Genomic DNA, 14,628 nt, shown 5'->3' on the forward strand with positions numbered 1-14,628 from the left:
CTAAACACGCTTGGCCATGACACTGTTTCCATTAGAGACTATTTACTGATGAAATAGCCGGTGACAGTAACTGCAAACATGAGAAGAGGGTAACTAAATGGATCTCTCACAAATGTAAGGATTGTTGCTGATTGTAATAACATGCTGAAATACAGTGGCAACAACCAGCAGGCACCAAAATGTGAGTGGTATGTGATCACAACAGTGGTGATGTCACAACTTTGATATCATTTTGTGAGGAAAAAATAGCTTTGTATACTAAAAAGCATATTAATTTAAAAAATAATGGATGAAAAATACATTTTGTTAAGCTAAGTAATTTCATGTATCATATTTGACATGGGTTGCTAGTTTTAACACCACCTCACTCAGTTGCCTTATTGCATGTATAACTATAACATCATGAATTCACCAACGTAGTGAACCATTAGTTCATCTCCCTGTCCTTACCACACAGTGAGTATTCAAGTCTCCATAATTTGTGTAAAAAAGTCATACTATATGAAGGTATTAATTGCTTTCATGATAAAAACAAGTGGTAAGTGAAATTTTCAGTTATACCAGGAAAGCTTTTATGCTCAACTTCATAATGCATCATATTTTATAACTACAATTCTGTATGAATCTGAAACACCATACTATTATGAAATGTGTATCATTTTCAAGTACTATTAAGTTATAAATGGAGCAATGCTACAAAGTTTGCCACACAAAAATGGCTCATGTTCACATTAATTGTTTAATTTTTCTTTTTCTTTTTCTTAATACAATAGTCCATGTCATCACTTGCCTTGTGTTTTCCTGGTTCCTTATCCTTTTTGCTTTTCTTTACTGCATCTGTGATAGAAGTAGGGTTTTTTCTGATGAATTTTGCAACAAAAAAACCATGACACTTGTCTATATGAGTTACTGTTCTTAAACAACACTTGCCAAATTCATAATCTTCTTTTCCAAAATGTTTCCATCCCTCAAGTTTACTTCCAAGGTCTTCTAATTCAAATTCCTCATGCTGGCTGAGGACTGTCCTAACAACTTCTTCATTTTCTTCTGCATAAACTGAGCAGGTGGAATACACAACCTCTTTCACAGATGAATGGGACAATGCATGCAGCAGTAAACTGATCTGAAATGCTCCCAGATTTTGTAGCCTTTTATGAGGTATTTCATCCTTATGCAAGTCAGTACCTGTTGAGAATTAAAACTATCATTACTTCACAGTTGATGTAGCACATAATGTTTTGGTTGTACCATATTTGAATGAATCTCCAAAGAAATAAAATTTAAAGAATTCTTATGTGATGTCTTATTTTCTCTTGAGTATGGTATCAACCATTCTACCTACCACTGGATGAACATGTTGGATCCAAGAAGATGTGCTCAACACCAGCAGTCAACTTTGAAGGCAGTTTTGTAAAGTCTTGGTTTGTGGCAAAGACACATGTTGCTCCTCTCTGTTGTAGTAGCTTCTCAAGAGTTTTATAACGCTTGAAGCTTTTTTCTGAAGCTATTACTCTTCTGCAAAATGCGATAGATGTTAATTTCTCAAAGAATATTTCTGAGATGGAGCTCAGAGTTAGTATAATGCCTATCATTTACACACTTAAAGACAAGAAAAACTGTTCTGAAAATATTTAATGGTAATAGCATCTTTGTTGCTAAGGTAGTGTCATGTGAGAGAGCTATCAACCATTGCTGAACTATAATACTAAATAATGAAACCATGAGGAAATAAAAAAAAAAAAAAAAAAAAAATTTTAAATTACCCAAAATCATTGATGGCTGCTGCAATCTGTGATGTCTTGTTCCCTGGAGCAGCACAAGCATCAAGGATACAAGCTCCAGGTTTAATGTTACTAATGAAGACTGGTATGCAACTGGCCTGAAAATGATTACCATAAATATAACTGCAAATGCACACAAAATCAAAAAGTTCACCAGGTTGGTCAGTAAAAGAAGGTAATAGCCAAAGCTGGTGGTGAACAATGAAATTTTAACACCACTCTACCTGGTGGAAAATCCAGTTCTCAAGTATGTATATGAGATGCTGCAGTAGAAATAGTTTCTCTCTGCATAGTTACAGCTTCACAAGAATACTACATGATCTTAACAATTCTAAGCAATCACATTTATATTCATCATTCATGCACGAGATCACTTACTTTATCCTGAAGAATTATTGCACTGTCTTGATACAAAGGGCTATCCCAAAATGGTGTATTTGGAGGGAAGACTAGCAGGTCTTGTATGTGATAGTCAATCAGGTAGCAGTGACCCTGTAAATTCTGAAATCAAAATGCACAAATAAGAAAATGTTCATATACCTGTAGTACCATAACATACATTATATCATAACTAATGGAATAAAAAAGCAATAAGAATTATGGTGATTGCAGTGAAATCTAAAATGTCACAACAGACAGATAGACAGACAGACAGACAAACATGTACAAGTATCTTCCTAGACTGGCAGAGGTAAATTGCAGATCTTAGGATTTCAGAATACAAAAATTACAGTAAAATTAACCTCAATTAGATTAAGAAAATCATCATAAGTAGTGTGATCTCTGTCATAATTAGTAGGATGCCAGCCTTCATTCCAGAGCTGCACCTGTACAGCCTCCAGTGAAGCTATCAGAGTGTTGACACGAACATATCGAGGGCAGCCATCTGTGAACAAGACAACAAAAGTTCTTCAGATAAAGTACCTATTTTCACATTGCTACCTAAATTTAAATTAGTATTAAGAGTTACAATTACCAAGAATGAAGAAGTTACTCTATCCTTCCATGTGTGTTGAGCAGGTGTTAGTAAAGCCAAGCACTTGAACATGCAAGAAGGCAATATTGGAGAGGGAGAGGTGAAGGCTCTTTTGTCATGGTCACTCCCTTAAGGGATCCTCTCAGATTAAGTGATATATTATACAGATAAACAGATAATATTATAAAGTAATTAAATGCAAATTAACTCACTCCTATGTCCATAATTCGGTGCTACATCAGTGAGATGGTGGGCTGCCAAGCTCCTGAGTTCTTCTTCATATTCAAGAAGAACTTGAATAGGCTTGCAGTTGCCTGACAGAGAACCTTTTCCTAATAGCTCAGATGTCAGAATATGTGCAAGATGAGGACTGCAAAAGACAACAATGAAAACATGATATATATATATATATATATATATATATATATATATATATATATATATATATATATATATATATATATATATATATATATATATATATATATATATATATATATATATATATATATATATATATATATATATATATATATATATATATGTACATAGGCTACATGCATAACATGATTCACTTTATTCAAAAAGAAACAATTCAAGTAAAGACACTCAATGGGGGAATATCAACTTGTGAGACGCATATTGAATATTATTCTTAAGATACTTACTTAAAATTTGGCTGTTCATGAAATAATTTGGATGCAGCCAGCACTTGCTGAATCTCAGACTTCTGATTCCAAGCTTTAGACAACAAAGCATAAATTTTCTTGAAGTTCTGGAAAAATAAATAAATAAACGTTCATGAAACTTACTTAAAAGGGAATATAGAGAGAGTATAGTAAAGAGTGCTTATGTTTGAGAGGTGCATTAGGGAAGTGATAAAAGGAAAAAGAAATACTTAGTACTATATGACAAATATATAGTCCAAAACTGTATGACCGGAGTTCTGTCCTCAAAGGTTTGGTGCATGCCTCCAGCTTTATCTATCTCAACAATCCTTGCCACCTGGCCTGTGTATGTTACCTCATAACACTAAACAAATGTATTTTAGTTCAACAGTGTCTCGGTAATGCAGATGTTACAGTACATTCCTCAGCTCACCTTGTACTTGCCACCGTACACTAGCGTCTTAAGGGAGCCTTCCTTCCTTTCCAGTTGTCCCAGTATCCTGCTGGCTTCCTTGTACAGTTGTGGCACAGGCACGGAGTGAGGCTTCTTATTACTCATACTGCCTTCCTTCATGCATTGGGTTCAATCATATGTTTAAGAGCAATGTGGGTTTGAGTCCTCGATTCATCAACCCTCGGCACTGCAGCATAAGACCCATGTGTTGTTATGAACGGTGCAGTTTACCTTGCTCGGGGCCGTTTCGGCAAAGACGGGGCGAGGCGCTAGTTTCGGCGAACTGTACGTGTGCGAAGGTGTGCAAAACTGCGACAGTATATAATTCACTATCTGTTTCTTAATATACAGTGCAGTAATTTTTCATACAACCGCGTCCCATAAATATCAAGAAAAAAAATAGTGTTAAGAAGGCAAGACTTGTATGAAACACGTGAGGGGAGAATATTTAAGATGGAAGCTGTTTCTGATAGATTTTCATATTGGAATTTTTAATATGATATACAATAAAACGAGCGTGAGTCGATTACATTTTACCTTGTTGGACATAAAATGTAACAGATCTTCCTTTATGCAAGCCGTGTTGGTGATCGGAGAGAAGATTGAGTGGAAAAATAATAATAATAATGTCTCTGAATCTTCTCATTGAGGACAGATTAAGTTTACGTGAGCAGGAAATCAAGGCAAATAGGTCGTTCGTTTGAGAGAATGAAGCGATCGACATTTTCAAGGAACATGTTAAAATTAATGCGAAGAGACTTCCAGCATGAAGAAAAAGGTAGTATTTGGACAGGCACAAGCGGAAGACCAGGCAAGATGTGAGCAACAGTCATTCCGTGGGAAATCAGCATAATACCTGTTCAAATCACTCCACTGGGCAGAAGTCCCCAAGGATGGAGATTTCAGCGAGAGGGAAGTATAACAGGATGTGCTCTACTTTGGGCGTTAGTTAAAGAATTTTACATAGTGAGAGAGAGAGAGAGAGAGAGAGAGAGAGAGAGAGAGAGAGAGAGAGAGAGAGAGAGAGAGAGAGAGAGAGAGAGAGAGAGAAATACAGACAGCAGATCAGTTTAGTGAGGGAATGGCTATATACGAGTATATATATATATATATATATATATATATATATATATATATATATATATATATATATATATATATATATATATATATATATATATATATATATATATATATATATATATATATATATATATATATATATATATATACATATATATATATATTATACGCGTAACTAGGGCTGCAGCAGTCGTCAAGGCAAGATGGCAAACTGTACGAGAGCGCAGGTGTGAGCGAACGGGAGCGAGGAAAATACAGGTGAGGCCAACATATCGTGAGCGGGCCACGGAGAGCAGCAGCGCAGAGTGAGTCAGTCGTGTGCGTGCCGTCATAGCAGTGGGAGGTGCATGGAGTCCGCGATTCCCGGTCTGCTCGGTCTGGATGCACAGTGAATGGCAGCGGGGGAGCCCAGCGTGTGGCTACGGAAGGATCACCGCAGGACCTCACGTGTGACCTGCAGGACACACTGGTATTACATCCTAGAGTGAACCATGACCTTCACCTAAATATCGGCGACAGGTGGTGTGTGTCTCTGTGGCTGATGCGGGCAGCACCTGGCGGTGGTGTGATGCAAGATGGGAGTCTGCTCCTCACATCCGCCATGGTGACCTGGACACGTGGTGGCAACGACCTGGTCACGGTTCACGCAACACTCTTATAACACGTCGTCTTGCATTATTATATTATTTGTGGGCGACTCAAGATGGCAGGGGCGAGAAAACAAGACGCCAAGAGCAAGGCTGAGCAGCTCATGGTAAGATGTATTGGTTGAGTCTTGGTAAATGATCCTTCACATGTTAGTGTGTTAGGGGCAGAGGATGTTACTGGACTGTGCGTGCATGCAAGATGATACAGTCGAGGAAGTCAGGTATATTAGCTGCAGTTCTTTTCCTGCAGTCTTGCTACTAAGCGAGCTGTGAGTCTGCTGCTGCGTGTAAATATGACTATGTGTAATGCTTAAGATACAATAATGAAACTTGGAAAGAGAGTTGCATAGATAACTTCAAAAATTCAAGTACATACAACAAGCAAGGCGCACAGCCCGCCGGATTAACATCATCTGTTGTAATCTTCCGTTAATTCACCGCTTTCTTCCCCTCGTATTCTTCATCCACCCCAGCTTTTCTACCCCTGGAAAAATATACAGTCGCTCTCACACCATCATCCACCATCACCCTCACCAGCACCAGTACTCACCTGCCCACACACATCACTCACCAATACCCTCACCTACGCACACACACACACATTATCTCCTGTACCTGGCCCCCATACACCAGCGCTCACCATCACCATCATCTGGCCACACACCATTCACCTTCACTCTCACCCGCCTCAGCATCTACCATCATTTCACCCGCACGGCTACCATCAGGACCCCTGCACCACCATCACAACACCCGCATGCTTTATTCTTTATTTCGTTCATTGCCTTCACACCCCGCGTTGCAGCTTCCTGTGTTCGCCGCCTGTCACTGTGTGGTGTGTGGTGGTAGTCATGGACAGCCGCCAGCGTCCTCATCCACGCTGTATTTTGTTTTTTTAACATTACATCAGGAAGTAGGAAACATAAGTTAAAAGGCTGACATGGAAGGCAAACGCCCCATTAAATACTTCACTATGAAGATACTAGTGGTGGTGGTGATGGCGGCAACAGTAACCCTCGCCTCGCCACGCGGTGTAGGTAAGCTGTGGGGCTACCAGCGCAACACCAATGGCCCTCTCACCTGGCCCGCAGCCTTCCCTAAGTGTGGGGGGTCGAGGCAGTCCCCAGTGGCTCTAGTCTCCGATGAGGCCGTCCCCGGCCCTCCTGTGGAACATTTCACGTTCCACAACTACAACCTTGTGCCTTTATCCATCAAGGTTACCAACACAGGACACTCCGTTAAGGTGACGCCAATGAGCGACGCCTCACTGACAGGCGGCAACCTCACTGACAGGTACATCTTTACTCAGTTCCATTTCCACTGGGGCGCCACGAACAACCAGGGCTCCGAGCACACCGTGGACGGAGTCACGTTCCCGGGTGAGCTTCACCTGGTGCACTACCGCGAGCGTCACGGCAGCCTGGGCGAGGCCTTGCGGCACAGCAGAGGCGTGGCTGTGCTGGGCGTCCCGCTGGAGCTGTCGCTACAAGACAACCTGAACCTCCAGCCTATCATTGATGGCCTGTCACAAATTTCCAAGCCTCAAAAGACTGCCATGATCTCGCCCGTCATCCTGCGAGACATGTTGCCGGACAACGTGGATGACTTCTTCCGTTACGAAGGTTCCCTCACCACGCCGCCCTGCAGCGAAGTGGTGGTGTGGACTGTCTTCAAGGACGCCATCAGCATATCTAACACACAGCTGCAGGAGTTCAGGCAGCTGGTGGCTTCGGATGGCACTCCCCTGCAAGACAATTTCCGAACCCTGCAGCCGCTCAACGGGCGGCGAGTGGTGCGCTCATGCCTGTGAGTGGTGGTGGTGGTAGTGCTGGTGTGTCGCCTGGGACACAACCTTAACAACCACCACTGTAAGTTGCTGTTTATTTCTGCCTTACTCACCGTCCTCACTGTCACTTAATTTACCGGGTTGTCCTTTCACGGTAAGCACAGTTACTCACATTAAGTGCCTATACAATCCTCCTATCTCAGCGAGGAATCAAGTGAAAACAGAGGAGGCGGAGCTTGAAAACACAAAATCGTACATATTCCCTTATGCCACTACGGAAACCACCTCATTTCGACTTATTGTGTGAGGTGACCATCTCTCTCTCTCTCTCTCTCTCTCTCTCTCTCTCTCTCTCTCTCTCTCTCTCTCTCTCTCTCTCTCTCTCTCTCTCTCTCTCTCTCTGGTGTCACGGCATCTGGGAGAAGGAAAAAGTCTTATTTCTTCGTGTCGCGGGATTGCTTAGTGCGGTGTCGTGCTGCGGCTTGATGCCAGTCACGTGACGTCCTTGGCGAGGCGGCAGGTCACGGTGGTCACTCAGCCCACGGGGGATCAGAGGAAGGCCACGCGAGATCATTCCGGGCGAGGTCAGTGCCACACGTAACTCAAGGGAGAAAAAATGTGAGGTTACGAGAAGTCTCTCTCTCTCTCTCTCTCTCTCTCTCTCTCTCTCTCTCTCTCTCTCTCTCTCTCTCTCTCTCTGTGTGTGTGTGTGTGTGTGTGTGTGTGTGTGTGTGTCGTATGATACTCGATCTTTATTCATTTTTTTACCAGTTCTGTGAAATTTTATTTTTAGTTTTCGGAACTGTCATGTTTTATTTACTGCAAAAGAACTAAAAAGTAAAACAGCTTCGTACTGGTGCTTTCCTTCATTCATTCTCAAGCTTTTTTTTTTCTTTTCCTGGTATCATTTTCTTCCTCCAAAACGTTCTTTTTCTTACCTGTAATATTGCGAGGTAAAACAAGTTCCTGGTTTTAATCTTTCTCTGACCAAAGACTCACTTATTTCCTGGGAACTAACCACTTGGTATGATCGAAACTGAGATCAGGGTGTCTCATTTCATAGTATCGTGACGGCGTGAACTGAGTGAAGCCGCAGAATTTTGTTCATGTCACCCTTGTTATATCCCCTTTCAGAAGCTTATTTTCACTCCTGACTGAAGGTGTCACTAGGAGCACGAAAGCACTCACCAGACAGAGCCTTCATCACTTTGGCGTCTGTTGAAAGTAGCCGAGGTGAAGCGTAAAGTGTTCAAGAGTGCGAGTGGAAATGTCACCGAAGGACCAAAGAAATACCTATCAGAATTCTTATAACTTTCACCGGAGTCCATTAAAAGTAGTGGAGTTAATTAATGCGCGTAGAAGTGTCCCTGTGTTGTCCTGAGGCGCGCCCACGTGTCTGTGTCTGGCAGAGTTCACGGAGCTCGAGTGCTACGTGTACCATTAAAGATTTTATATTATTCAATGTGATAAATTGAAGCTTCGAACGTGAATGTTTAATTAATATAGTGTGTGTGTGTGTGTGTGTGTGTGTGTGTGTGTGTGTGTGTGTGTAAATGCGTTTTTTTTTTCTTCTATTGCTGTTGTTATATTTAGGAGTTTCTATTATTTTTTTTAGAAAGAACATTACGGTGATTATATTTATTTATTTTTTTTCCTTCAGTACATAATGAAGTGATCAGTTTTATCCTACTACTATAACTACTACTACTACTTTTACTACTACTACTACACTCTCTCTCTCTCTCTCTCTCTCTCTCTCTCTCTCTCTCTCTCTCTCTCTCTCTCTCTCTCTACTTTGTCCCTCTTTCATTCCTTCCTTTACTATCTTTTTCTTTCTTGCTACCATTTCTTCCTTCCCTCCGTACAACATAGGAAGAGCAAGGAATTCCCCTCACCTAGCGCACAGCCTTCCTGTTAGCCGCGTCATCGAGGTCTTCTTTGTATTACTCACTATGGGAAAGAGACGAAAAGCGCTAAAACTGACCTTGCTCCTTTACTGCTGACCGCTGTCCTGCGTCCCTGTCCAGTGTGTGGGTGCAGTTATCTGTTAATGCGTGGGGATGTGTGGGGGGGACAGCCTGGCACCACAAACAAGGGACGCACGCCACCAGACCAGGCAGCGTCCTTCAGTCAGGCAAGGTTGTCATAATGATGGTGTCACTGGCAAGGCTGAGGGCGCTTTGCCAGGCGGGTGGTGCAATGCAAGACAGGGTGGCGGTGTTGCGTGGCGTGCTGCGGCCTCACACATGCACTAACACCCGAAATTGCCTGTGATTTATAACTCTTTTTCTTAAACAAGGCGTGACTCGAAGAAAATACCTATAGGACTCCACCACCTGATGCATACTGTGGGTGTTGTGCCCGGTACATGCCAGAATTGCTGTATTATTGAGAAAACTCTAACCTGGTATAAGAAATGCATAAAAAAACAAAAACAAAAAAAAGAACGGAAAACTAGTGAACTACGTATTTTGACGTCATAGAAAAGCGATAATCCTCAGGTGAAAAGAAAACACACACACACACACACACACACACACACACACACACACACACACACACACTTTTGCGTCTTCATCATTCAGGCTTAGACCAAGTTAGAGTTTTGTTAACAGTACATGCGAGGACTAGTGTACGTGTGGGCCATTACTACACAACACATGAAGCAGACAGGTGGTGGCGAGCGCGGGGGGAGGGGGGAGGGAGGGAGGGAGCTGGTGGGGAGGCGCGACACAATCCAGTAATGCACACCACGCCAGCGCCTCGGTACACAAGCAGTAGGGGACGCAATTAACTTATTGATTGTTGGGTTTCAGGTGATGCAGCAGCCACAATCGCTCTCCTAGTTGCATTAAATTACGGAACAACGAGCAATGTAATCTTACAGTATACTTTACAGGTTATATTTTATCCAGCGAAATATATATCCGTAATTCTGTCGATCCAAGTCTCAGAATAAGAGAGAAAAAGATAAATAATAATAAAAAAAAAATCCTTTATATTTTGGAACATTTTCTGTCAGAGATTATAAACATGAAGGTGAAAAAATCATCATAGCGTGAGTTTTATCAATACGCAATCCCTGAAATTCCCAGCAAAACCGAAACTGCGACTGAACCTTTTAGCTATCGTGGGCAAACCATTGTATGACTGCAAGCTTCACCAGACGGAACTCACCCAGCACAGTCCTACATAAAGAAAGGGAACGCTAGGTATGGGGTCTACTCTGAGTAAATCTTTCGTGAGGTGCGTGTGAGAGGGATGGGTTTGGGAGGTGCGTATGGTAAGTATTCGTGTATCTGTGTCTCTGGTGCGGTGCTTGGGTACGTGTGAGGGCGATAGGTTTGTGAGGCGATAGTTGTATGTACTCCTATCTGTGTATCTGGCGTGGTGCGTGTGAGGGGGACGTGTTCCTGAGTACTTGTATATCTGTGTATCTCGTATATCTGTGTGTCGTCCGTGCAGTGCGTGTGAGGGAGGTGAGTTTGTCAGGCGCGTCTCGTGTACTCCTATCTGTGTCTCATTCGTGCCAACAAGACATATAATTCACAGCGTAATTATTGCAGCAGCGGCCGTCATTGTGTTATGTTCCAGATGCATTGCTTCAGTCTGTCAATAATTCCAGGGCCGCTTTGACATGACCAGGTTATTAAAACTGACCTTTCTTTGCCGGGCTGAGGCACAGAGCTCATGTATTAATTTTCACACATCACGATAATGGCCGGTGTTCTGAAATGTTTTACTCTCTTATCATGACTATTTTTAAAGGCCACAGAGATGATTAGCCGGGTTCTCAATAGTGTTTCTCCTGTTAATAATGTAGATATCATGTTAATCTGCCACTGAAACCGTAAAAACACTATTAAAACACCGTGTAACTTCAAGAAGAGCCTTTTCAAAGTAGTCGAGGTGCACCTTGGAGTCTTAGTTTGTGCATCACGTAAAGTAGAGAGAGGAGAGTGAAAAAGAGAGGCACGCGGGAATGCTTAACCGTTTCACTGCTACACATTTTTTTCTTAAATCACGAAAGACTATTTAGACACTTATTCTTATGCTAAACTCCTTTAAACGTATCTGTAATCTTAATAAAAGACAAAATTAACATATTCTCTCTTTTCTTTCTCTTATTCCGCCACGCAGGCAATTTTTAGTGTTACAAAGGTTACTATTACACTAAACTCTCTGTAATAAAAAAAAAAAAAAAGACAAAATTTATCTGCTATTGTCTCTTGTCTACTGTTTCTCCAAGCAAGGAATTTTTAGTGCTACAGAGATTACACTAAACCCTCTAATATATATGTGTAATACAAAAAAAAGACAAAATTTACCTTTTATTCTCTCTCTCTCTTGCCTCCCGTTTCCGCACGCACGCAATTTTTACAGTGTTACAGAGGTCAGTGAAGGACGCAGTAGGAATGTTATGAGTGGCTGATAACGCTATTTGTTGGACGGAAAAATGGTCCTCCCCTGATCACTGTCTATATATTAAAATGTTTACGTCCCGTGGCGAAGTGGGATTACCTTGATTATGATACGACAGGCGAGCGCAGGTGAGAATATTCCAGTACTTGTCTTTGGCCTTCAAAACATTAACTCCCCGGCAAAACTTCCAACATGCCCTGCAGATAATTAAAGGTGTGCAGGCGAGCGGCGGTGGCAATGTAGCACAGTTCGTCTTTGGCCTTCACAGCATTAATTTCCCCCTTAACTTCCTGATCCCCACGGCGAATAATTAACACGGAGGAGGAGAAGGAGCAGGAGGAAGAACAGTTTTGCGAGGCGTTCACTTATTCACGTTGATTCTTTGAAGTGCTTGACGAATGTGCTGGTAAACTTCATATTCACACTTAGTCGCCTGTTTCACCAACCCCTCACAGTGTTATGGCCAGTGTTCTCAAGTATTTTATCCTCTCATTCTGTATACTTTCATCAGGCAGTGGTGGAAGTTGCGGCTTTCAAGGGCGTTTCCGTGATTCTGGTGACGGCTGTTGTTGCCAGGGAGGTTTTCATGGTTCCGATGATTATTTAACAGTATTTCCGCATCATCACTGGGAGAAATCACTTATGAGAAACTGGCCAATCACCTATGTGGCTTTTGAATACAGTTTTTATCACAACATAGTTTGTTTAAGAATACAGGCCATATATTCTGCACAGTGGCGCAAAAGCATGACATGTAAGCGAAAGTAGAGCGTGAGAGAGGCAACCTTGAGCGTTAATGGTACAAGCGACGCTCTCCGAATCTCCCCTTATCCCTTAGTTACGGTTGAAGTGTGTCAAGGCTGAGGGGGGGAGGGAGAAGAGGAGAAGGGAGGTGTACCCAGCCCCTGATGTACCCTGGTGTCCCATCCTCTCCTTGGCTCGAAGGTAACACACTCACACTCGCTTCTCGGTGACGTGACGTGAAATATTGATCGCAGCGTGACTAATATTTAGCGACGCGAAGGATTACCAGGGCCATTATTCATTACTTATTAGTGATTGGCGAGGCTTACAGCTGGGCCACGCATGTTTGCCTTGCGCTGATTGCAACTCACTCAATCAACCCGTTGTTTTTTGTGTGCCGACTGTTCCACGATGCTCATCCGCTGTGTACACGCAATGCCTCCGCGCTACTACATACACGGATGCCTACATAGTCATCCACAATGTTATGGGTCTGTTTGTGTGCGTACAGCCATCCACACAGACACACACTGCCGTTACACAGTGTCACGTACATATTCATCCACATCATCATATGCACAGCTCTCCACACAGGTATAATATCCACACCTCACACAGCTATGTATCCATCATTCGCACCTCCACACGCAGCAGTCCACACGCTTACACGCACAGCCATTCACAGTCACCCACATCACCACATCCTCTAATTTCAAGTTGAATTTTTAACCGGATACATGGAGAGTAATGAAGATGAAATACAATGATTATACAGTGAATCTCTTCCTCCTCCTCATTTCCATCACCATCACCACCATCATCCCCATCATCCCCTAAGATTAAGATACAGCGAAACTCCTCCTCCTTCTCACCATCACCATCATCACTACCACCACCACCACAACCACAACCACCACCATGTCTCCTAACTTAATATTTCAAAGCCCGAATTAGAATCGCATGGATTTTAGTTACTACCAATGTCCATCTTGGCCAATCACTCCTCCTCTTCCTCCTCCTCCTCCTCCTCACCACCACCACCACCACCATCACCACCACCACCATCCCCCAACCCAGTACTTCCAAGCCCCTTATTACAACCACATGGACCTTTCTTACTCCCAATGTCACGCCTAGTCACGCCCACTCACCCACTTACCCTTCCCTCCTGCAGGTGGCGGTGAGGGTGCGGCCCCTGACCAACGAGGAGCGGCAACGAGGCTGTTATCGCATCCTGGAAGTACAAGATGACAATGTGAGGCAGTGTGTGTGTGTGTGTGTGTGTGTGTGTGTGTGTGTGTGTGTGTGTGTGTGTGTGTGTGTGTGTGTGTGTGTGTGTGTGTGTGTGTGTGTGCCACCTCATTGATTCCTGACGACAATCTATGCACATTGACTGAATCTGGTTTGTTATCAACGTATACTGACTGAAGAAATGACCCACCACCACCACCACCACCACCGTCACCACCACCACCACCACCACCACCACCATACTCACGTCAAATAATCAGGCCACAATTCTCACATATCGACACGTTTACTCAACATCTCAAAGTGTTACATTAAATATTTCGTCTCCTCATCTTCCTGCTTTCAGTTCACTCAATACACACGTTATGACCGTTGCTCTCCTCCTTTCTTCCTTGCTTATACCTTTCTTCCCTCCTCTCTGCCTCTCTTTCCTCCTTCCTTCCTTCTTTCCTTTCTTTCCTTTCCTCCTTTCTCCCTTTTCTTTCTTCCCTCCCTTCCCTCCTTGTCCTCCTTCCTTTCCTCTTTTCATTCTCCCCTCCTCCCATCCCTCCTTCATCTTCCCTCCTTCCTCCTATCCCTGAGTTCAACACCCGCTCCCCCGCATCACTTATGCAACACAACCTTTACCGCCACGACGTGTAATGAAAGACACCGTTGTATGATACGCCGCCCCCATTTTCTTCCGGGAGTGACCGATTTCACGCTGCTCTGGATTTAGAAACGTACTGAGACGGAGAGAGAGAGAGAGAGAGGGAGAAATAAAAAAGAATTGTAGCCTGGATCAAGATTAAATTATTCCTCTATTACCTGGTACAA

General features: G+C 42.9%; 3 protein-coding genes across 4 annotated transcripts in view; 2 read left to right on the forward strand and 1 right to left on the reverse strand.

Annotated features, from left to right (window-relative positions):
- Positions 1 to 548: 548 nt before the first annotated feature.
- The window catches only part of LOC135111581 (28S rRNA (cytosine-C(5))-methyltransferase-like), a 45,941-nt gene continuing 31,861 nt past the window's right edge, over positions 549 to 14,628 (reverse strand). Inside the window, exons 1-8 of one of the 2 annotated variants that reach the window (XM_064025030.1) lie at positions 3,859 to 4,132; positions 3,426 to 3,532; positions 2,970 to 3,127; positions 2,525 to 2,667; positions 2,160 to 2,282; positions 1,764 to 1,879; positions 1,343 to 1,515; positions 549 to 1,185 (exon numbers count right to left, since the gene is read on the reverse strand). In XM_064025030.1, the coding sequence (XP_063881100.1) occupies positions 740 to 1,185; positions 1,343 to 1,515; positions 1,764 to 1,879; positions 2,160 to 2,282; positions 2,525 to 2,667; positions 2,970 to 3,127; positions 3,426 to 3,532; positions 3,859 to 3,999 (1,407 nt within the window). In that variant the 5' untranslated portion in view covers positions 4,000 to 4,132 and the 3' untranslated portion in view covers positions 549 to 739. Of the gene's footprint in view, positions 1,186 to 1,342; positions 1,516 to 1,763; positions 1,880 to 2,159; positions 2,283 to 2,524; positions 2,668 to 2,969; positions 3,128 to 3,425; positions 3,533 to 3,858; positions 4,133 to 14,628 lie in introns of those variants that run through there. The other variant, XM_064025031.1, reaches the window with a different exon arrangement.
- LOC135111579 (kinesin-like protein KIF19) overlaps positions 5,136 to 14,628 on the forward strand; it is a 40,336-nt gene continuing 30,843 nt past the window's right edge. Inside the window, exons 1-2 of the mRNA XM_064025028.1 lie at positions 5,136 to 5,716; positions 13,736 to 13,816. Coding sequence (XP_063881098.1) covers positions 5,666 to 5,716; positions 13,736 to 13,816 — 132 coding nt within the window. The 5' untranslated portion in view covers positions 5,136 to 5,665. The remainder of the gene's footprint in view (positions 5,717 to 13,735; positions 13,817 to 14,628) is intronic.
- On the forward strand, positions 6,109 to 7,508 carry LOC135111583 (carbonic anhydrase-like). The gene has a single exon (XM_064025033.1). It carries the CDS (start codon positions 6,550 to 6,552, stop codon positions 7,417 to 7,419), a length of 870 nt encoding a protein of 289 aa, XP_063881103.1. The 5' UTR covers positions 6,109 to 6,549; the 3' UTR covers positions 7,420 to 7,508.

The sequence above is a fragment of the Scylla paramamosain genome, chromosome 22 (genome assembly GCF_035594125.1).
Source record: "Scylla paramamosain isolate STU-SP2022 chromosome 22, ASM3559412v1, whole genome shotgun sequence".
Classification (NCBI taxonomy): domain Eukaryota; kingdom Metazoa; phylum Arthropoda; class Malacostraca; order Decapoda; family Portunidae; genus Scylla; species Scylla paramamosain.